The 16,256-nt window shown below is 36.0% G+C and overlaps 1 protein-coding gene across 4 annotated transcripts in view; it reads left to right on the forward strand.

Moving 5' to 3' along the window:
- Positions 1 to 16,044, forward strand: part of LOC114268611 (uncharacterized) — a 40,460-nt gene extending 24,416 nt beyond the window's left edge. For all 4 annotated transcript variants that reach the window (XM_028209830.2, XM_028209879.2, XM_082867015.1 and 1 more), the window contains 9 exons: positions 5,780 to 5,881; positions 5,992 to 6,321; positions 6,401 to 6,484; positions 6,576 to 6,734; positions 7,331 to 7,414; positions 11,306 to 11,443; positions 12,101 to 12,213; positions 13,687 to 13,850; positions 15,676 to 16,044. In XM_028209830.2, coding sequence (XP_028065631.2) covers positions 5,780 to 5,881; positions 5,992 to 6,321; positions 6,401 to 6,484; positions 6,576 to 6,734; positions 7,331 to 7,414; positions 11,306 to 11,443; positions 12,101 to 12,213; positions 13,687 to 13,850; positions 15,676 to 15,785 — 1,284 coding nt within the window. In that variant the 3' untranslated portion in view covers positions 15,786 to 16,044. The remainder of the gene's footprint in view (positions 1 to 5,779; positions 5,882 to 5,991; positions 6,322 to 6,400; positions 6,485 to 6,575; positions 6,735 to 7,330; positions 7,415 to 11,305; positions 11,444 to 12,100; positions 12,214 to 13,686; positions 13,851 to 15,675) is intronic.
- Positions 16,045 to 16,256: the final 212 nt, after the last annotated feature.

Raw genomic sequence — 16,256 nt, forward strand, 5'->3', positions numbered from 1 at the left:
CCAATTTCCCTTTCCCTTGCTTTCCACATATGTTTCTATCCCTCGCAAATTTTCTAACTATTTCCACCGAAGTATAAAAAAAAAAAAATTGAGTTAGGCCTCTTCCCCTCGCTAGGTCTCTATCCTTCGCTCGAAGTACACCTTCGCTCCAATTCCCCTTTCCCTCGCTTTCCACATATGTTTCTATCCCTCGCAAATTTTCTAACTATTTCCACCGAAGTTTAAAAAAAAAAAATTTGGAGTTAGGCCTCTTCCCCTCACTAGGCCTCTATCCCTCGCAGCTCCCCCCATCCCTCGCATTAATCTTTACTTCCCCTCGCACCACTTCTCCCTCGCTTCATTTTTCTTTATTTCACCAAATTCTTTTGTTAAAAAAAAAAAAAAACCATATTTTTAGCTAGCCCCTTTCCCTCGCACAACCAAGCCCATCCCTCGCAACTCTCCTCACCCCTCGCATGTAACCTTTCCCACCGAACATAATCCATCCCTCGCATAGCCCCTTCCCCTCGCACTCATCTTCATTTCCCTCACACAACATAATCCATCCCTCGCATAGCCCCTTCCCCTAGCATAACCCTTCCCACCACAAAAAAATAAAATAAAATAAAATAAAAAATAAAATCTCTTTCCCTCGCTAAGGCTAAGGCACTATTTTGAGAGAGCCCCTTTCTCTCGCATAACAAAACCCATATTTTGGGATAGCCCTTTCCCCTCGCATAACCTTTCCCACCGAAAAAAAAAAAAAAAAAAAAAATCTCTTTCCCTCGCTAAGGCTAAGGCACTATTTTGAGATAGCCTGTTTCCCTCGCATAACAAAACCCATATTTTGAGATAGCCCCCTTTCCCTCGCATAACAAAACCCATATTTTGGGATAGCCCCTTTCCCTCGCATAACCAAACCCATCCCTCGCAACACCCACCATCCCTCCTATTAATCTTTACTTCCCCTCGCCACTCCCCTCGCACCAATCCTCCCTCGCTTCATCTTCTTTATTTCACGAAATTCTTTTTTGTAAAAATAAATAAATACATAAACTCTTGAGCCTCCCTCGCCTCATTTTCTTAAAATTCCCGAAATTGTTTTATGGGCTTCATCTTTCATAGCTCTCATTTATTTTCAACCCTCTATTACCTCATCACTGTAAAAATAAAATAAAATAAATGGCCCATTCATTATTTTATTTATTTATTTATTTTATTTATTTATACTTCTCCAAATCCTGTTGTAGGCTTCCCTTGGTTCAACTCTTCTGTTTACGACCTGTCAATAATAAAAAAATAAAACCTCATCGCTCTCAATACAATCCTAAAATTTTGCCAAATAGCTCTCCGATATTTATTCTAACAGTTTATTTTTATTTTCTAAGCATACACTTCTCCAATATTTGTTATTAATAACTTTCCAACCTTTTCACTTTTTACTTATTAACATTTTATTATAGACCTCTCCAATTCTCCAAAACACAACTCTCTTTTATTGATCTGCCTCATGTTCAAAAATATATATATATATATATATATACATATAAATAAATAAATAAAAAAGAAGGTTCCTCAACCCTTGGCTCTTCACCAAAATAATAACAATTTTATTATTTTACAAAAATGCAGCCCTCCATTTTTGACTTACCTCGCCATTCTTTTTTATTTATTACAACAATCTGCCCCCTTTTCTTTTTCTTTGTTTCATCACAAAACAGACAAAACATATATATATATATATATATCTACATCAATAGAAACACATAAGTAGCTAATCTGTGGAAGATTGGAAGCATATCTCCACACGTTAATTTCTAAATCAGCGACAGATGACTCCAACTAGGTGACCCCAGATCGTGGTTGAGCTTCCAAAGCACCAAGTCCTTCTCGCTCAGCTCGCAACTATGGCTCGCGTTTTCCCAACTCACCCTTCTCGCTTCGCACCTTCTCTATCACCTGTTAATCACCGAAATTTTCCCTCTTCCCCTCAATCAAGGACAACAAGTAACCCCCAAAATCCCTTAACCAAGGAATCAAAACCCTAGCCCTCCTCTAGTGTCGGTTCACAGACACAAATTTTTCCCTTTTTCACGGTTGTCCACCTTTCTCTCCTAGTTGAACTTTGGATTTTCTAGTCTTTCACTCTAAGTGGGATTCTACGTTTTGTTTAGAGAGAAAACCACAGGTATACCCAGACACAAATTTTCCCAAACAGTTTTCCTAATGGTATAGGAAACCTAGTTGCAGATAACTACGTCAATAAAACATCCTTGCACACCTTGGGTAAAGGGAGAAGGCGTGGGCAGCAATCGGATAATACAGAGTCCCTCTCTGATCCAGTTTCAAAAAAAAAAAAAAAAAAAAAAGGTCTGCACAATGGATAAAAAGAGAAGTGGACGAAGTAACCAGAATTTGGACAGCTCTGGTCAAATTAAAAAAACACGAAAAACATTTTTCTGAAAAAAATAAAAATAAAAATACATATATCTATATATCTGTATATATACAGAGTCCTTATTTCTATAAAACGGCAAGCTCACTTTTGGAATGGTTCGAACAAGTTCAAGTTATACCCAGAATATACACACAACTTTTACGTAGCAACAATGCAATATTTAAGCAAACGAACTTCAAAAAAAATAATAAATAAATAAATAAATAAAAGTTTGTATACACGCATACTAAGGTTGTACATTCCTAAGGAAAATCCTTAAACCAATCAAAAAATTCTCTTTGCCTGTTACAAACATTAAAAAAAAAAAAAACAGACTGCAACAACCTTAGACTCTCCAAAAAGCTATTACACGCTACCATGGCAGCTCCCATCAATAGCCTTTAATGGTCTGCTATTGATGAGTTGTCCTCTCCATAGATCGCTCTTTCCCAACAAAAGCTGCAAAAGTCAGTAAGTCCACCCCCTTTTTTCGATGCAACCCCGTCTTTATAAGAGCACAAATGCAGGACAACAACACAAAAAAAAAAAAAAAAAAAGGCAAGCAAATTCATATTTCACTTGCCCATTCTCTCTAAATGGCTTCTCGAAGAGAGGGGCACCGAGATAACACCGTTTGGCGGCCGGTGAACAGGGCTCCAAACCCTAGAGGTCCAAGCTATAGAGCTTTAAGCTCCAACTCTAGAGCTTCATGCTCCACTCCTACTCACCGCCGTCGCCTTGTGTGTGAATTCTTTCAAAAGATGCTCTCCATGCCTCCATGGCAATTCCAAGATCAGCTATTCGAATCCCTTTGGATCCAACACCCAATATCTGCTCATACAGTCGTAGAGGTGCCGGAAGAATTCCGGGGTAAAATAAGAGGATGGTACAAGGCACTAACCATTCCAGAATTTTACACAATACTGCTGTCCCATACTTGGTTTTTGCTAAACCAAGAAATCAACCTCACTCTCCAGGGATCCACCTGCCAGGCAAATCAAGTGTTAGTCCCACATTTCGAGAGGATCCGCATCAACATCCTCTCGCAAAGGCTGACAGAGAGAGATCTAGACCACTACATCTCCATCATGTCAGCACCATTGGAAAACCCAAATGAAGATTTGAGACTTGGGTAGGACATAGAGAGCTTTGCAGATCTCAGCATAGGAGAAGAGAGCATTTCCCGCAGTGCTCAGCCAAACATCCCCTACAACATTTCGCTTAACATCCTCTTCTTCAACACTGAGGGCGTCGCTTGCCCTAACTTCCTCCAACACTACATTCTAGCAGACGCTTCCACCTCGTCATCATCACAAACACAAAAAAAGATGGAAGCGAGGCCCAGTTCATGAGCCAAATCATGGGCTTTCCTAACACCAAGACCATTGCCCCCCCTCCTAGCGGCATGGAAAGGGTGAGAGGCGGAATCTGGTGCCTATGGAACGAAGCCGAAATCTCCTGTGAAGTAGTGGAAATTCCCCGGAATCAAGCCATCGCCAACAAGCCCACATCTTTATCCGGGCGGCTCGCACCGGATGAAATTTAAAATGTAAACTCTCCATGAGCAATCCAAATGCCCCCATTATATCAAAAGCCTAATTTTAGACGACTCTATTTGAATACTTGTCTGCATGAGTTAATATTTTTCAAAACTTTTTAACATAGTCATGTACAAATACTCTTATCAGCTATAAGAGCATCTGTACAGGGGGGCATTATTGTGGGTACTTGTCTCAAGCTCAATACGTGGCAAGCCCTACAGGTGCCACATCACCAAAACCACACCTGCGTGGCAGACCAATAAGGCACCACGTCTGGCATGTCGTATGTTTGATACATGGCGAGCCCTATGGGCGCCATGTGCCAAGGCAACCAAAACTATATGCTTAACCTAAGCAGGAGTATATATACAAGCCCAAATATATCTAGATATGAAGAGCCCTGCAATAGGCAGCACCATGGCCCCGCAGGGCTCATGGTTCTTCATACCTCGCTCCAAGGCCAAACAACAATACAATCAGTCCCCGGCTCACTTAGATTGATAAACAATGGCTCTCCTAAACATTGAGATAGGCCTGCGGCCCATTCTCCTACTTGATCGCTCAGAAGCGAGCCCCTCTCTTAAACATTGAGATAAGGTCGCGGCCCATTCTCCTACTTGGTCACTTAGAAGCGAGCCCTTGGCTCTCTTAAACACTAAGGTGGGCCCTGGCCCAATTATCTACTTGGATGCCTGGGTTGGGAGCAGGACCCAGGCACTACTGCTTGGGATCATCAGAGGATACTGGACTGGCGGCTGAGGTCATGGGATCGTTGAGATGATTGTCTTCTTGCTAAGACAACTCCATCTCGACTAGGCTTGGAGAAGAGGCAACAATGACTTTACGTTCATGTCATCCAATGCATATATGAAACGTTACTTTCTGCCTGCCATGAAACGTTGCTCTCCGCCTGCCGGCAAGCCACAGACGGCAGAAGGGCTTATATCACTTCTGGCAGAGTTGAGGAGAACGAGCCACCTGTCCAACAGTTCGCTTGGACTCCAATATTCCTGTGGCCTATATAACGTATCGTATATACAGCGAGACACAACAACAACAATACAACCAAGTCTCATGCTTAAACACCCTCTTTCACTTTACATTAGTGTTCAAGGTCTGTCACTGCCAACCTCTCCCTCTCCAAGCTTGCCTTGATCTCCTCCTCTCCACCTCCGGTGATCTCAGGCTATTAAAGTGCCCGCTATCTTCCCGGACTACCTCTAACCACACAAATCGCCCACACAGAAATTGGAAAACTTATTATTAAATAATGAAATGTGACATAGTTCTACATGTTAGCAGAAATTGAAGAACTTTTTTTTGTTTCTATAAAATATTGTGGTGCTTCCACTCCGAGGTAAAGGTAATTCATTGATGTTGCTAGTGCTAGTACTGACTTAAATTTTGTTGCTAAATTCTTGGACACATTGGGTTGGATTTAGAGAAAACCAACAAGTTGGGAGGGGGGAAGTGGAGAGGCAAATCAATATGTTTGCAGCTGACATCTTTTTATCTACCAATTCTTGCCTTGAAGTTTTATGTGGAAGTGATAAGTTGTACTGCCAACAATTCTCTAAGATTTGATTGAACTCTTTCAAATAAATTCTGTTTGGAGCCAAAAAATTTATGTATATACATCTCTCCAACAGCCACACATCACTACCCTCAAACCAAGTGGAGGATGATGCTATTTGTTAAAAGTCTTGTATTTTCTCTGAGTTCTAGTTACAAATATATGAATTTTCTCATCTAAAATCTTGTTTAGATAACTTGGATATTCTCATGGTGCTTAATGCGCTGATCTTGGACATTTCTTCCTCAGACAGGAGCAATGAGACTAGGCAAGGATGCTTTGGTACTCACTCAGACTGCTAATTCCAGATCTATAGCTTTTCTTTCGCAGTCTCTAAATGAAGGAAAAGATGTATGCAAGAATCGTCAAGGTTTTTTTTTTGGTTCTGGGGAATTTTAGTCTACTTTATTTCAACTGCTTTCTCTCATGCTGTTTTTCAACTTCTTTCTCTCATATTGTAGAATCTGGAGATCCCCATTGTAAGCTATTGCAGACGAGGACAGTTTATGGAAGTCGATACAAGTGTCCAAACTGAAGCTTTAGCAAAGCACAATTTGAAAGCTATTAAGGAATTTTCACCATTTAATAAGTACCTTATTGGTGAAAAGGCCAGTTTGTTCCAAGAAAAAAGAACGGGAACACAGATATACATATGGAATTTGGATAAATGGGGATCAGATTATTGCCTGGAATGGCAGACTGGAAGGAGTGGTGGGAGCTCTTTTCACCAAGGTGACATACTTATTCGTTCGCAGCGGATCAGATCTCGTCCAGGCCAGACTAGTCGTAGGGTTAGGAATCCTCTTTTTATTTCGTAAATAAGGTTATTGTTGTAAACAAGCTTAGTTTTGTGTCTTTTTTGGTGTTCAGGTGCCTTTAGACTATTCACTTCGAGCTTATTTAGAAGTGATCTTCTTAGATCCACGAATGAAGTTATATGTCCAAGGCTCACTGGTAGTTGCATGTTTCTTTCTCCTACTTTTGTGCTTAGAAGATGTCTCCAGTGTAGCCAGTTTGATTGTTGGCTTGATTTCTTCTGCAACAGGTCAGAAGTCTACCGTTAGCTAAATGTCTGAATAGAACTGTTGTGGAAAATGGTAACATCATGGGAAAACATGTTCAAATCATTCTTGGTCGCTGTCAGTTAGAGTGGGAGCAGGCTAACTGTGGAATATTTTTGTATTGGCATGGTCGTTTGATTGAGGTGAGTTTTGGCCTCGCTGTGTTTTAGCATCCTTTCACCTTAGTTTTCATTTGAAACTAGAAGTACAATTTTTTAGCAAGGACTCCCCATTTGTATGAATTACACTGATTTTTTGTTTCCAACAACTGGCGAGGAGCACCTCAATATACAATCCTGTGTAATAACTAGGTAGGCCAACTTCAATTCACCAAAGGGTTCCAAAAAGCTTACTACCTTATATTAGAGAATTTTTTTAGAAAGGGGCTATTGTTTAAAGTGTTTTTTGGTCATTTGAGCATTATAATATGCTTTATAATGTCGAATATGAATTGCAAAGCTGCCTAGATTTGTTTTGATTTCTCTTTCTTCTTATAACCTATATTACATGGACTCTTTTAAGAGTGAAATACCTGTGCCTGACAAACGACCTTGGGATCTTGGAACTGTAAAATTGGAGAAAATGATGTTGAAATGGCATGTGGATTTTGTTTTTAAAAGTTTTTTTTTATATTTTATTGAGACATTTTCTGGTCCATTGTTTTGAAGCTAGTCCAATGTATTCCTACTTGCCAGCAAAATCTAATCTTTGTCTGAATTTTTATTTGTTGTCATTGTAGGCTTACAAGAGAGTTGGGGGCATGATTCATAGTGCAGATACAGGTCGGGGTGTAATTGGCGTTCTAGATGTCACTGATCTAATGGTATACATTTTACTAAAAACTAATAACTATTTGCTTTCTATTTTTCATTTTTCCCCTCATGTGAGACTGTGACTATCAGATACACACACATATTGGGCTTAATGTGTGATGTGTCCAGTCTGTGAGATCTTCCAGTTAGAAGTATAAGCATAAATGTCACTAAGTCCAAGGTTCATTGTGTTTCATGGGTAATTAATTGTGGGGTGATTCTATTTGTACCACTAATACTCTCAGTACACACCATTAATAGATTAAATTTATATTCCAATAATATCCTCCAATGAAATGACCATTAAGGACGGCATGAGGTGTATTCTACCCATTCAAAAATTTCATATTTAAAAAGACAAAATACTCTTCGCACAGCATCATTCCTAGAGGGTTTAGGGTTTTAACATATAAACATTGTATTTCTTCATCATCTTCACCATTAACATACACTTATGATATCATTCATTATCAATTAGCTTATTTCATTCTCTTTTCCATTATACTTATTTTTCAAACTCAAAACATTATTGCCTTTGAAGATTTAGGGTTTAGGAACGTTGAAATCAATTCACTGTGTTTGGTTTCAATTTTCTGAAAATCGAGTTTTTTATTTTTCGTATTTTTTTGTTTGTAGTGAATATTTTTAAAATTGTAAGCATTTTTTTTTTATTTTTTTAGATGTACCTTACTTAGATGTATCTAAAAAGTAAAATATTTGTAAAAAAATATTTTAAAAAATCAATAAATACACAAGAATACGAAAATGTATTGAATTTTCATAATTTTTTTTGTATTTTTGGTGTTTAGTGAATTTTTAAAATATTTTTTTCACAAATATTATACTTTTTAAGTGTATTTATGTTAGGTATATCTAAAAATTAAAAAAAAAATCAGTGAAAACAAAAAAACATGAAAAACAAAAAATTTCAATTTTCTAAAAAGTGAATATTGAAAAGTGAAACCAAGATTTGCACACCATAGATGACACTAAGATGGTTCGTCTCGATATAAACATTGAAAACGTTAATTTGAAGATGGAAGAAAAGATTAGCTTATGACTGATTTATCCAAAAAAAAAAAAAAAGAAGAAGAAAATATTAGTTTATGACTTGGTTTTTTGGTTTTTTATTTATCTCGTTCGTATGTTGGGAAGATAAGTTTGTTCATCGTGTTTGGATAACCAAAGTTGAATTTTTAGAATGTTTAATTATTTATATTTGAACAAAATAATTTTGTTTAAATTATTAAGATGGACCAAATATTAAATGATCATACATAAAAATTGAACATTTTAAGTTAGTTTAGTTAAAATAAAATAAATTTTTATTCATTGTTTAGATATAAATTTTTGAACACATTGGGCTTGTTTGGTTTGTTTTTGGGAGAGTTGTTTTTGAAAAAAATTTGGGAGAGTTGTTTTAGAAATTTTTTTGGTTTGTTTGGTTGTATATTTTGAGAGAAATTTTTTTTGTGGGAGTTTGGGATGATTTGATATTTTGGAAGAATTGAGTAAATATGTGTGAGAGAAAAAGTGATTGAGAAGGAAAGAGGAGAGAGAAAAATTGATTGATTGATGTGTAAGAGAGAGAAGTGATTTTGAAAATTGTTTGAGAAAAATCTCAAATCAATCAAATTTTGGGAAATTTTTTTCTAAAATTCATCTCCCAAATTCAAACCAAACAAGCCCATTAAGTTTGTTCAACAATCAACTCTGTATTTATGAACATGGCTAATTTGATGAATTTGAGACGATAACGAGAAACAAAGTTCAAGATCGATAATGAAGATCAACACCGGCAAAGATGGAGGCCGAATGAAACACTCCGGTGATCTGAAACGACAAGATGACGAGAGTTCAACACTAACTATGGAGATCAATACCAACAAAGATGGAGGCCGAATGAAACCTCTGCCGGCGATAGAGATCAAGACCGACGAAGATGGTCTCTGTTCTGAAGATTATGAGGTTTTTGTTGTGTGTAGTGGTGAGGATGAAGAGTTTTTGGTGTGTGTAATGGTGTGTATTCAAATAGCTAGTGGTGTGTTAATATAGGTTTAGCAATTGAAAGTTAAGGTGTGAATTAAGATATTTTTAAACCCCCCTAAAAATTATTTTGTATGTTTAATAAGTAATGGTGTGTACTGAGAGTATTAGTGGTGTATAAATAGAATCACCCTTACGCTGTGTTTGGTTGAGGGATTTGATGAGGGATTTGGAAAAGGAAATGGAAAAGGTAGGTGAAATGTGAATAAAATATACTTACATTTCAACTAGTTTCACACACTTTTTCCTTTTCTCTTTCTATATCTCTTCCTAAATCCCTCAATCAAACACAATATTAATTGTGTTGCCGAAAATACAGTTATGTAAGATGTGGCTGTTACATAAATTTGAAGCCACTGAACTTTTCAATAGCAACGTCTTTGCGTCCCTGTTTCTCTCTCTCCCCCCTAATGTAGGAAAACCATCTTTTCACCATGCTGATGCTGGTCACACTGGTTGTGTTCTAAGAGGGTGTAGTTATGATTATAGACATGATCATGGACAGCCGCCTAGGTGACTGGGTTATGCAAAATCACCTAGGTGGCAGTCGCCTGAGCTACTACTCATTTGTGAATATATATATATATTATTGGGCAATAAATGAGTGTTAAAAGCAGGAGGGATTGTTGCGTTTTTTTAGGTTGTATGTATTAGATCGGATCCCAAAAGCAATCAAATTGAATTAAAAATTAGAAGAAACCAAATTCTAAAAACTAAAGGGTAAGTAACATACAACAAAAATTAAAATTTGCATTTGAATTTGGCAAAGAACATAGTGATGGGCTTTCTGGTGCTTCTTTATTAAAATTGGATTTGAAATTTATTCAATTTTCTAGTTAGGTTTTGCTCTTTTTCACCTAGTTCACTCTTTTAAGATTTTTGATTGATAACCTTTGGCTGATAGTATTTTGATGATTGATGATTATGAACTATATTTTTGTGATGAAGTTTAATCATCGTTTTCAGCTTTTTATATTTTCATAGTGTTATGTATGCAATTTGAATGCATGTCCTTACCTCTATTTCACCTAGTCTACCCATTTGAGGTTTTTATAATGATATTTTTTATGATTGCTGATTGTGAAATATAGTTTTTCTTGATGAAGTTTAATCAATTTATTTTACCATTTTTATTTTGTCATATTTATATTTTCATAATGTTATTTTTGCATTTAACACGTCCACACATCTAAAGTGTAGTAGTCCTTAAGTTGGTGTCAACATTACTTCTTTTTTTTTTTGGTTGTTGAAAATGCCCATATGAGCAGTTATGTACAAAGCAAAGGGCAGTTATGCTCCAAATTCAGTTATTTATTTTTAAAATTTTTAATAAAATTTCTCCACTGTTGGATCTTTTCAGATTGATAAAGTATTTCAGTTTTCAATTTCTGAATTCAAGCATACACTTTTTTTTTTTTGAACATCAAAAAAGGACGATCCATGGGGAAAAGGCATCGCATGTGCCACCACTTTTAGTAGTAGATATATACGTTGTTATGTTGTTGGCAATTAATTTTCTGAATTAAAGTATGACTAATTATTGGGCGATCACCTCAGCAGTAGGTCAGATCTGTTTCCCAGAGCCGCTTGGCCAATTTGACATTTATGGTTGTAATGATGATAAATCCATCCATATATGCTTTGCATTTGTGTGCTTTTTTTTATGTCTTTTTTTCAAAGGAATGCAAGCACTTGCATCATTGGCAATACTTTGGCTGACTAGTTAACGTTGTGATATTTAATTGACAGGATTATTACTGAGATATGTATTATACTAGAGGATTATCATTTGCAAGAAACAAATTTTATTTAATAGCGAATTTCAGTGCCCTGGTTTCTATTTTTTCATTGTGCAGAATGATGGTAATGGGCAAGTGTGGGTTCACAGTAACAAACAAGGATTCCAGGACTGTGAACTGTACGCTCAACTTGAGGAGTGGCTGGGTAGTAGATTTGATCAATACTGGGACAATAATTATGATGCACTTCAATTGGTAATTCACTTGCTCATTGCTGATTGAACTATATAGTCAGTGTCTAGTTTCTGCTCTCCTTTGCTTTTGTGGACAGGTCTGCTGTACAATGGCCCTGTTTAGTTGGCTATTTTGGATTTTTATAAAAAGATGTGCAAAAAAATAGAGAAAGTGATGTGATGGGGTGTTTTTGTTTTATTGGCTATTTTAGCCTAGGATGGGCTATTTTAGCCCATTCCAAACACCCCCACTCGGTTTTAAATCTGGTAGGCAGTAGTCCAGACAAGTCAGCACTTGTCTTAGAAATAGGCCAAATGTTACAAGAGGTGGTCCATTTTTCCTAGGTTGTTAATTTTCTTGGATAATTACTTTTACTTGTGATGAATCAAATCCAATAAGATTAAAAGAACCAATTTATTCAGTGTCTAGTTTCTGCTCTCCTTTTCTTTTGTTGGCAGGTCTGTTGCATATTATTTTATACTAAGTTGTAAATATGGTGCTCACCAGTCGTGATTATGTGAGTTTTGTGATGTTGGTCAACTGGTTCAAACTTGATCTGTTGTTCTTTCCAACTGATTAAGCAATGAAATCGAATTTGTTGGACATTCTTCTATTGTAGTGTGGCGGAACTATATTGTTCCCCTGACTTGGCCTTTTTCCTTTCTTTTATCTCTCCAGGAAAAGGGTGGTGCTTTATACAAACCTGATCATGAATGGGTGCAATGTGACAAGTGTAGGAAGTGGAGAATGTTGAGGTCTGGTTTTGACAGCAGGAAGCTACCTCAAGAATGGTATTAATTTTGAATCCGATATCTCTATGTGAAAATTAAAAAGCCATTAGTATCTTTGCTTGGTTAGAATTTTCCAAAAACACTTTTCAGAAAATTATACTTTCCTGTTTTTCGTGTTTTTTTGTTTTTATGTTTTTACTAAATTTTTTTAATATTTTAAGCAATTTTTTATTTTTATTTTTATTTTTAGACATACCTAACATAAATATACCTAAAAAGTAAAAAAATTGTGACAAAAACCTTTTAAAAATTCACTAAATACCAAAAATACAAAAAAATACGAGAATTCAGTATATTTTTTGTATTTTTATGTATTTATTAATTTTTTTAAATAGTTTTTCACAAATTTTTTACTTTTTAAATACATCTAAGTAAGGTGCATCTAAAAAAGTAAAAAAAAATGTTTAAAATTTTAAAAATATTCACTAAAAACAAAAAAACACGAAAACCAAAACATTCAGTTTTTAAAGAACTTAATCCAAAAAACTCAAACCAAACACACTAAATGTGTTGTTCTGTTTTCCGTTCAATGCTTGTTTGGGCTACTACTGGCTCCCAAGTTGAGTGGTATCTCCTGCCACCTTTAATGGGAAGTTACAGGGTTCAAGTCCCAATTGGGGCATCGGTGTTGTGTGTTAACCAAAATAAATAAATATTTTTTTCCTGTGATTTTATTATTGGCAACTGTGTTTATCTGAGCTGACAATGGTATTATGATGCCATAAGTTCCTTGATGCATACAAATGTTTGCTGTGAACTCCAATGTGTTGAAATGCCTCCATGTGGAAGTGTTTCTGTATTATTTGTGTTTGGATTTCACTATATGGGTCAGCGACTTTTCTTGTCCTTTGCACTTCTATTTTTTTTCCCCCTTTGTCCTTTGTGTTATCTTGAGCTGTCCTAGATTTGTTGTTTAGATGGTGTAATATAAATGTGTTTGGATGATCCATGGTGACAACAGATGTCTTGCCACATGAAGCAACAACTTGTTCATCTAGTCAAGAAATTAAAAACAATGAGCATGGAAGGAAAAATCTGGTACTGATATTCTGTCAAGCAATGAATGTTGGTGCTACCTTTAGATGGTGCTGTCTTGATGCTGTAAGATCAAATGGCAAAAGATATTTTTCCACTGGAAGCTACTTGTACATCTTGTCATCAATGAATGACAGGATGAGTGTGGAGAATAATTTTGTAATGATATCTTGTCAAGCAATGAATGTTGCTGCTAGATGTGTGTTGTTCAGATGATGTGAATGAAAACACAGATAAATGCAGTTATCTGCTCACATGAACCAGCTTGTTAATTTTAATACAATGAATGAGGACCCCAAACAATAAATAAGTTAATAAATAAGAAAGCCATATTGAAAGGATTTTGGTCTTAGTTTAAATGCTAAATTTGAAATATATATATTGGGTTGAAAAATGTGGCACTCATTTGTTGTCAATTGGATTACTTTGTTTAAGCAGGTTTTGTTATATGGACCCTTTCAATGGAAAATGTGAAATGTCAGAACAAAAGGTTGAACGTGGAGTGATAATAGTGTCTGAGAAACGTGCTGGATATGATTCCAAGCGGAAGCATGTTGTAGTTGAAGATGCGCTTCATGTGAAACCCAATAGAATTTTACAAGGTATGTCTTCGGAATTAGCTTATACAACTATGTTTCTTGTAAAAAGTGGTGGCATTTCAATGATCTTGTGCACTGAGTGACCGTGTCTTCTGAAATCCTTTAAAGGCACTTGCATGATGTGTAGGCTTACACACCCCATTTCACCTTTAGGGGCAATGGGTTATATCGATCATTGCAAAGAGTTAAATGTCCTATGCATGGATCTAACTGCCTGATTGATGGTTGCACACTGGCATGTTTTTTGTTTCACCCATGAAGGGGAATCGACAACATGTGAGGTGGTGTATTTAATGATATAAAATACTGAAGTTTCATGCTTTTTCATAATTGGTAAATTACAAACACAACCTTCGGGGTTTTCTTAAAATATAGATTACTCCTTGCAATTTGAAAAATTACAAATATCCCCTTGTCATATTTTTTATTTAATAGGATTAACTGAAAAAATGAAATTTTTAATTGCTCTCATATGCAATAATAAAATTATCTGAATTATTAATTAAAATAAATTTCTGACAGCATTAAAAATTATTAATTGATATGATAATTTATTAATAAAAGAGTCTATTTGTTATGAAATTATAAACTTTAAGGGACGGAATGTAATTTTTAAAATCACAGGAGGCAAATTATATTTTAAACAAATCTCAGGTGGTGTATTTGTAATTTATCCTTAATAATTTAAGCTTTCAAAATATTCATTTTAGAAAATGTATTCTTGTAGCGTTCTTGTTTCTTCATTACATTTGTCTATGTGCACTCACTCTCTATTTTGTATGGTGTTTTATTTTTCTGTTTCTCTGTGTGGCTGGAGTTGTAAATCGTATCTTTATACGCTGGTGGGTCATTCTCTTATAGTTCTAACTAATTTTCGAGCGCTTGGATGTGTTTGCTTGCGACTAGGCAAGATGCAAAAGCCTCTCTTGCTGCACTGTCTTTTTGACACCTAGGCTTTGTTTTTTTATCAATTATGTATGAAGGTTTTGTTGACTACACTAGGTTACTACCACATCACCGTGGCCTTGCCTACATAATTGAGGCTTCCGAGAAGCTTCTGCTCTGAACCACATCTAGTTCGGTGACACCCAAACTCATTGAAAACTCTCATGATTTTCTCCCATCCACCTCTATCTTCAACCTCTATAATAATAACCGCCTCTTTCCTCCCATCCTCACCCATTACTTTCAACAAAATATACCCCTCTTGTTTGAGAAGCTTCAGGCTCACATTCATCTGACATACACCCTCACACCCCTTCTCTGCCTCTGAACAAATTGTCCGCTTTCTTTCCCCTCTTAAGACTTCCCTAAGCGCATCACATAACTACCAGAATTCCACTCCCAGTCAATAGCATTAACCTACTCAAACCTAGGGTTGTGCAAAAACTTTGCCAACCCGCCCGATCTGCTTTTATTCATTTTGCTCTGTGTGGTTTGCGAATTGGGGGGGTTGATGTTTTTTTTAGGGCGGGTTGGTTTAGGTGTGGATCACAAAGTCGCAACCCACCATTAAACCGAATCAACCCGACATACATTATGAAGTATTTTTGTGATCTCAGTTACCACTGAAATTGACCTTACTTATAACAAATGTGACCTAACTAACAACTAGATCCTACTTGATGTTGCAACTAAAAAAAAATAGAATTAACTACCACACAATGTGACTATTTATCAAATTTTGGTGTACGGTTCATCAAAACAGTTATTGGTGCACCGTAGTTGGACCCGATTAAAATAAGGTTGTAGGAGCTAGATTTCTGTTTAGTTATGAATGCATTCATTCTTAATTTCTGATATCTGTTGCTTTATCTGTGATTTGCAGGCAGCAGTGACAATGATGATGATGATTCAGAACAGACAGTGGAGGATGGTGGGCCTCATTGCTTGAAACGGCTTAGAAGGGGACCTGCACGTTTTTGTAAAAAGACTTGATAGTGTATATATGGGATTTTATTTTTGGTCACTGTAGATATATAGATATAGCTTTATGTTGTAATTCTCAAAGGCCCTTGGTGTATTTTTTAAAATCTTGTCTGAGCAAAATGAAAAACTGGATAAGAGAACGAAGAATAGATGTAGATATTTTTGTTCTTTTTGCTAGTTTGTACTGCTTTAAATCGGATTATGAAACTGTATCAATTTAGATGGTTTGCAAATTGCCACAGATAAATCATAGAGCTTTTCAATTTTAGTTTGGTGTGTCTACAGATTGTTTGGGTTGTTAATATCGGATTCTACATTGGATTTGATTGTAGAAATAATGATGTATAATCATTTTTATATGAATGAATATTTCTGAGAAGTAGAAACAATATAAATTTGAATTGCACTAAAAAGGTGAAAAGGGGAATTTGGTTGAAATCATCTCATTAAAAAAATTTAACGTAGATGTCGGATTTTAAT

This window comes from Camellia sinensis, chromosome 4, assembly GCF_055761805.1.
Source record: "Camellia sinensis isolate YWXY chromosome 4, ASM5576180v1, whole genome shotgun sequence".
NCBI lineage: Eukaryota > Viridiplantae > Streptophyta > Magnoliopsida > Ericales > Theaceae > Camellia > Camellia sinensis.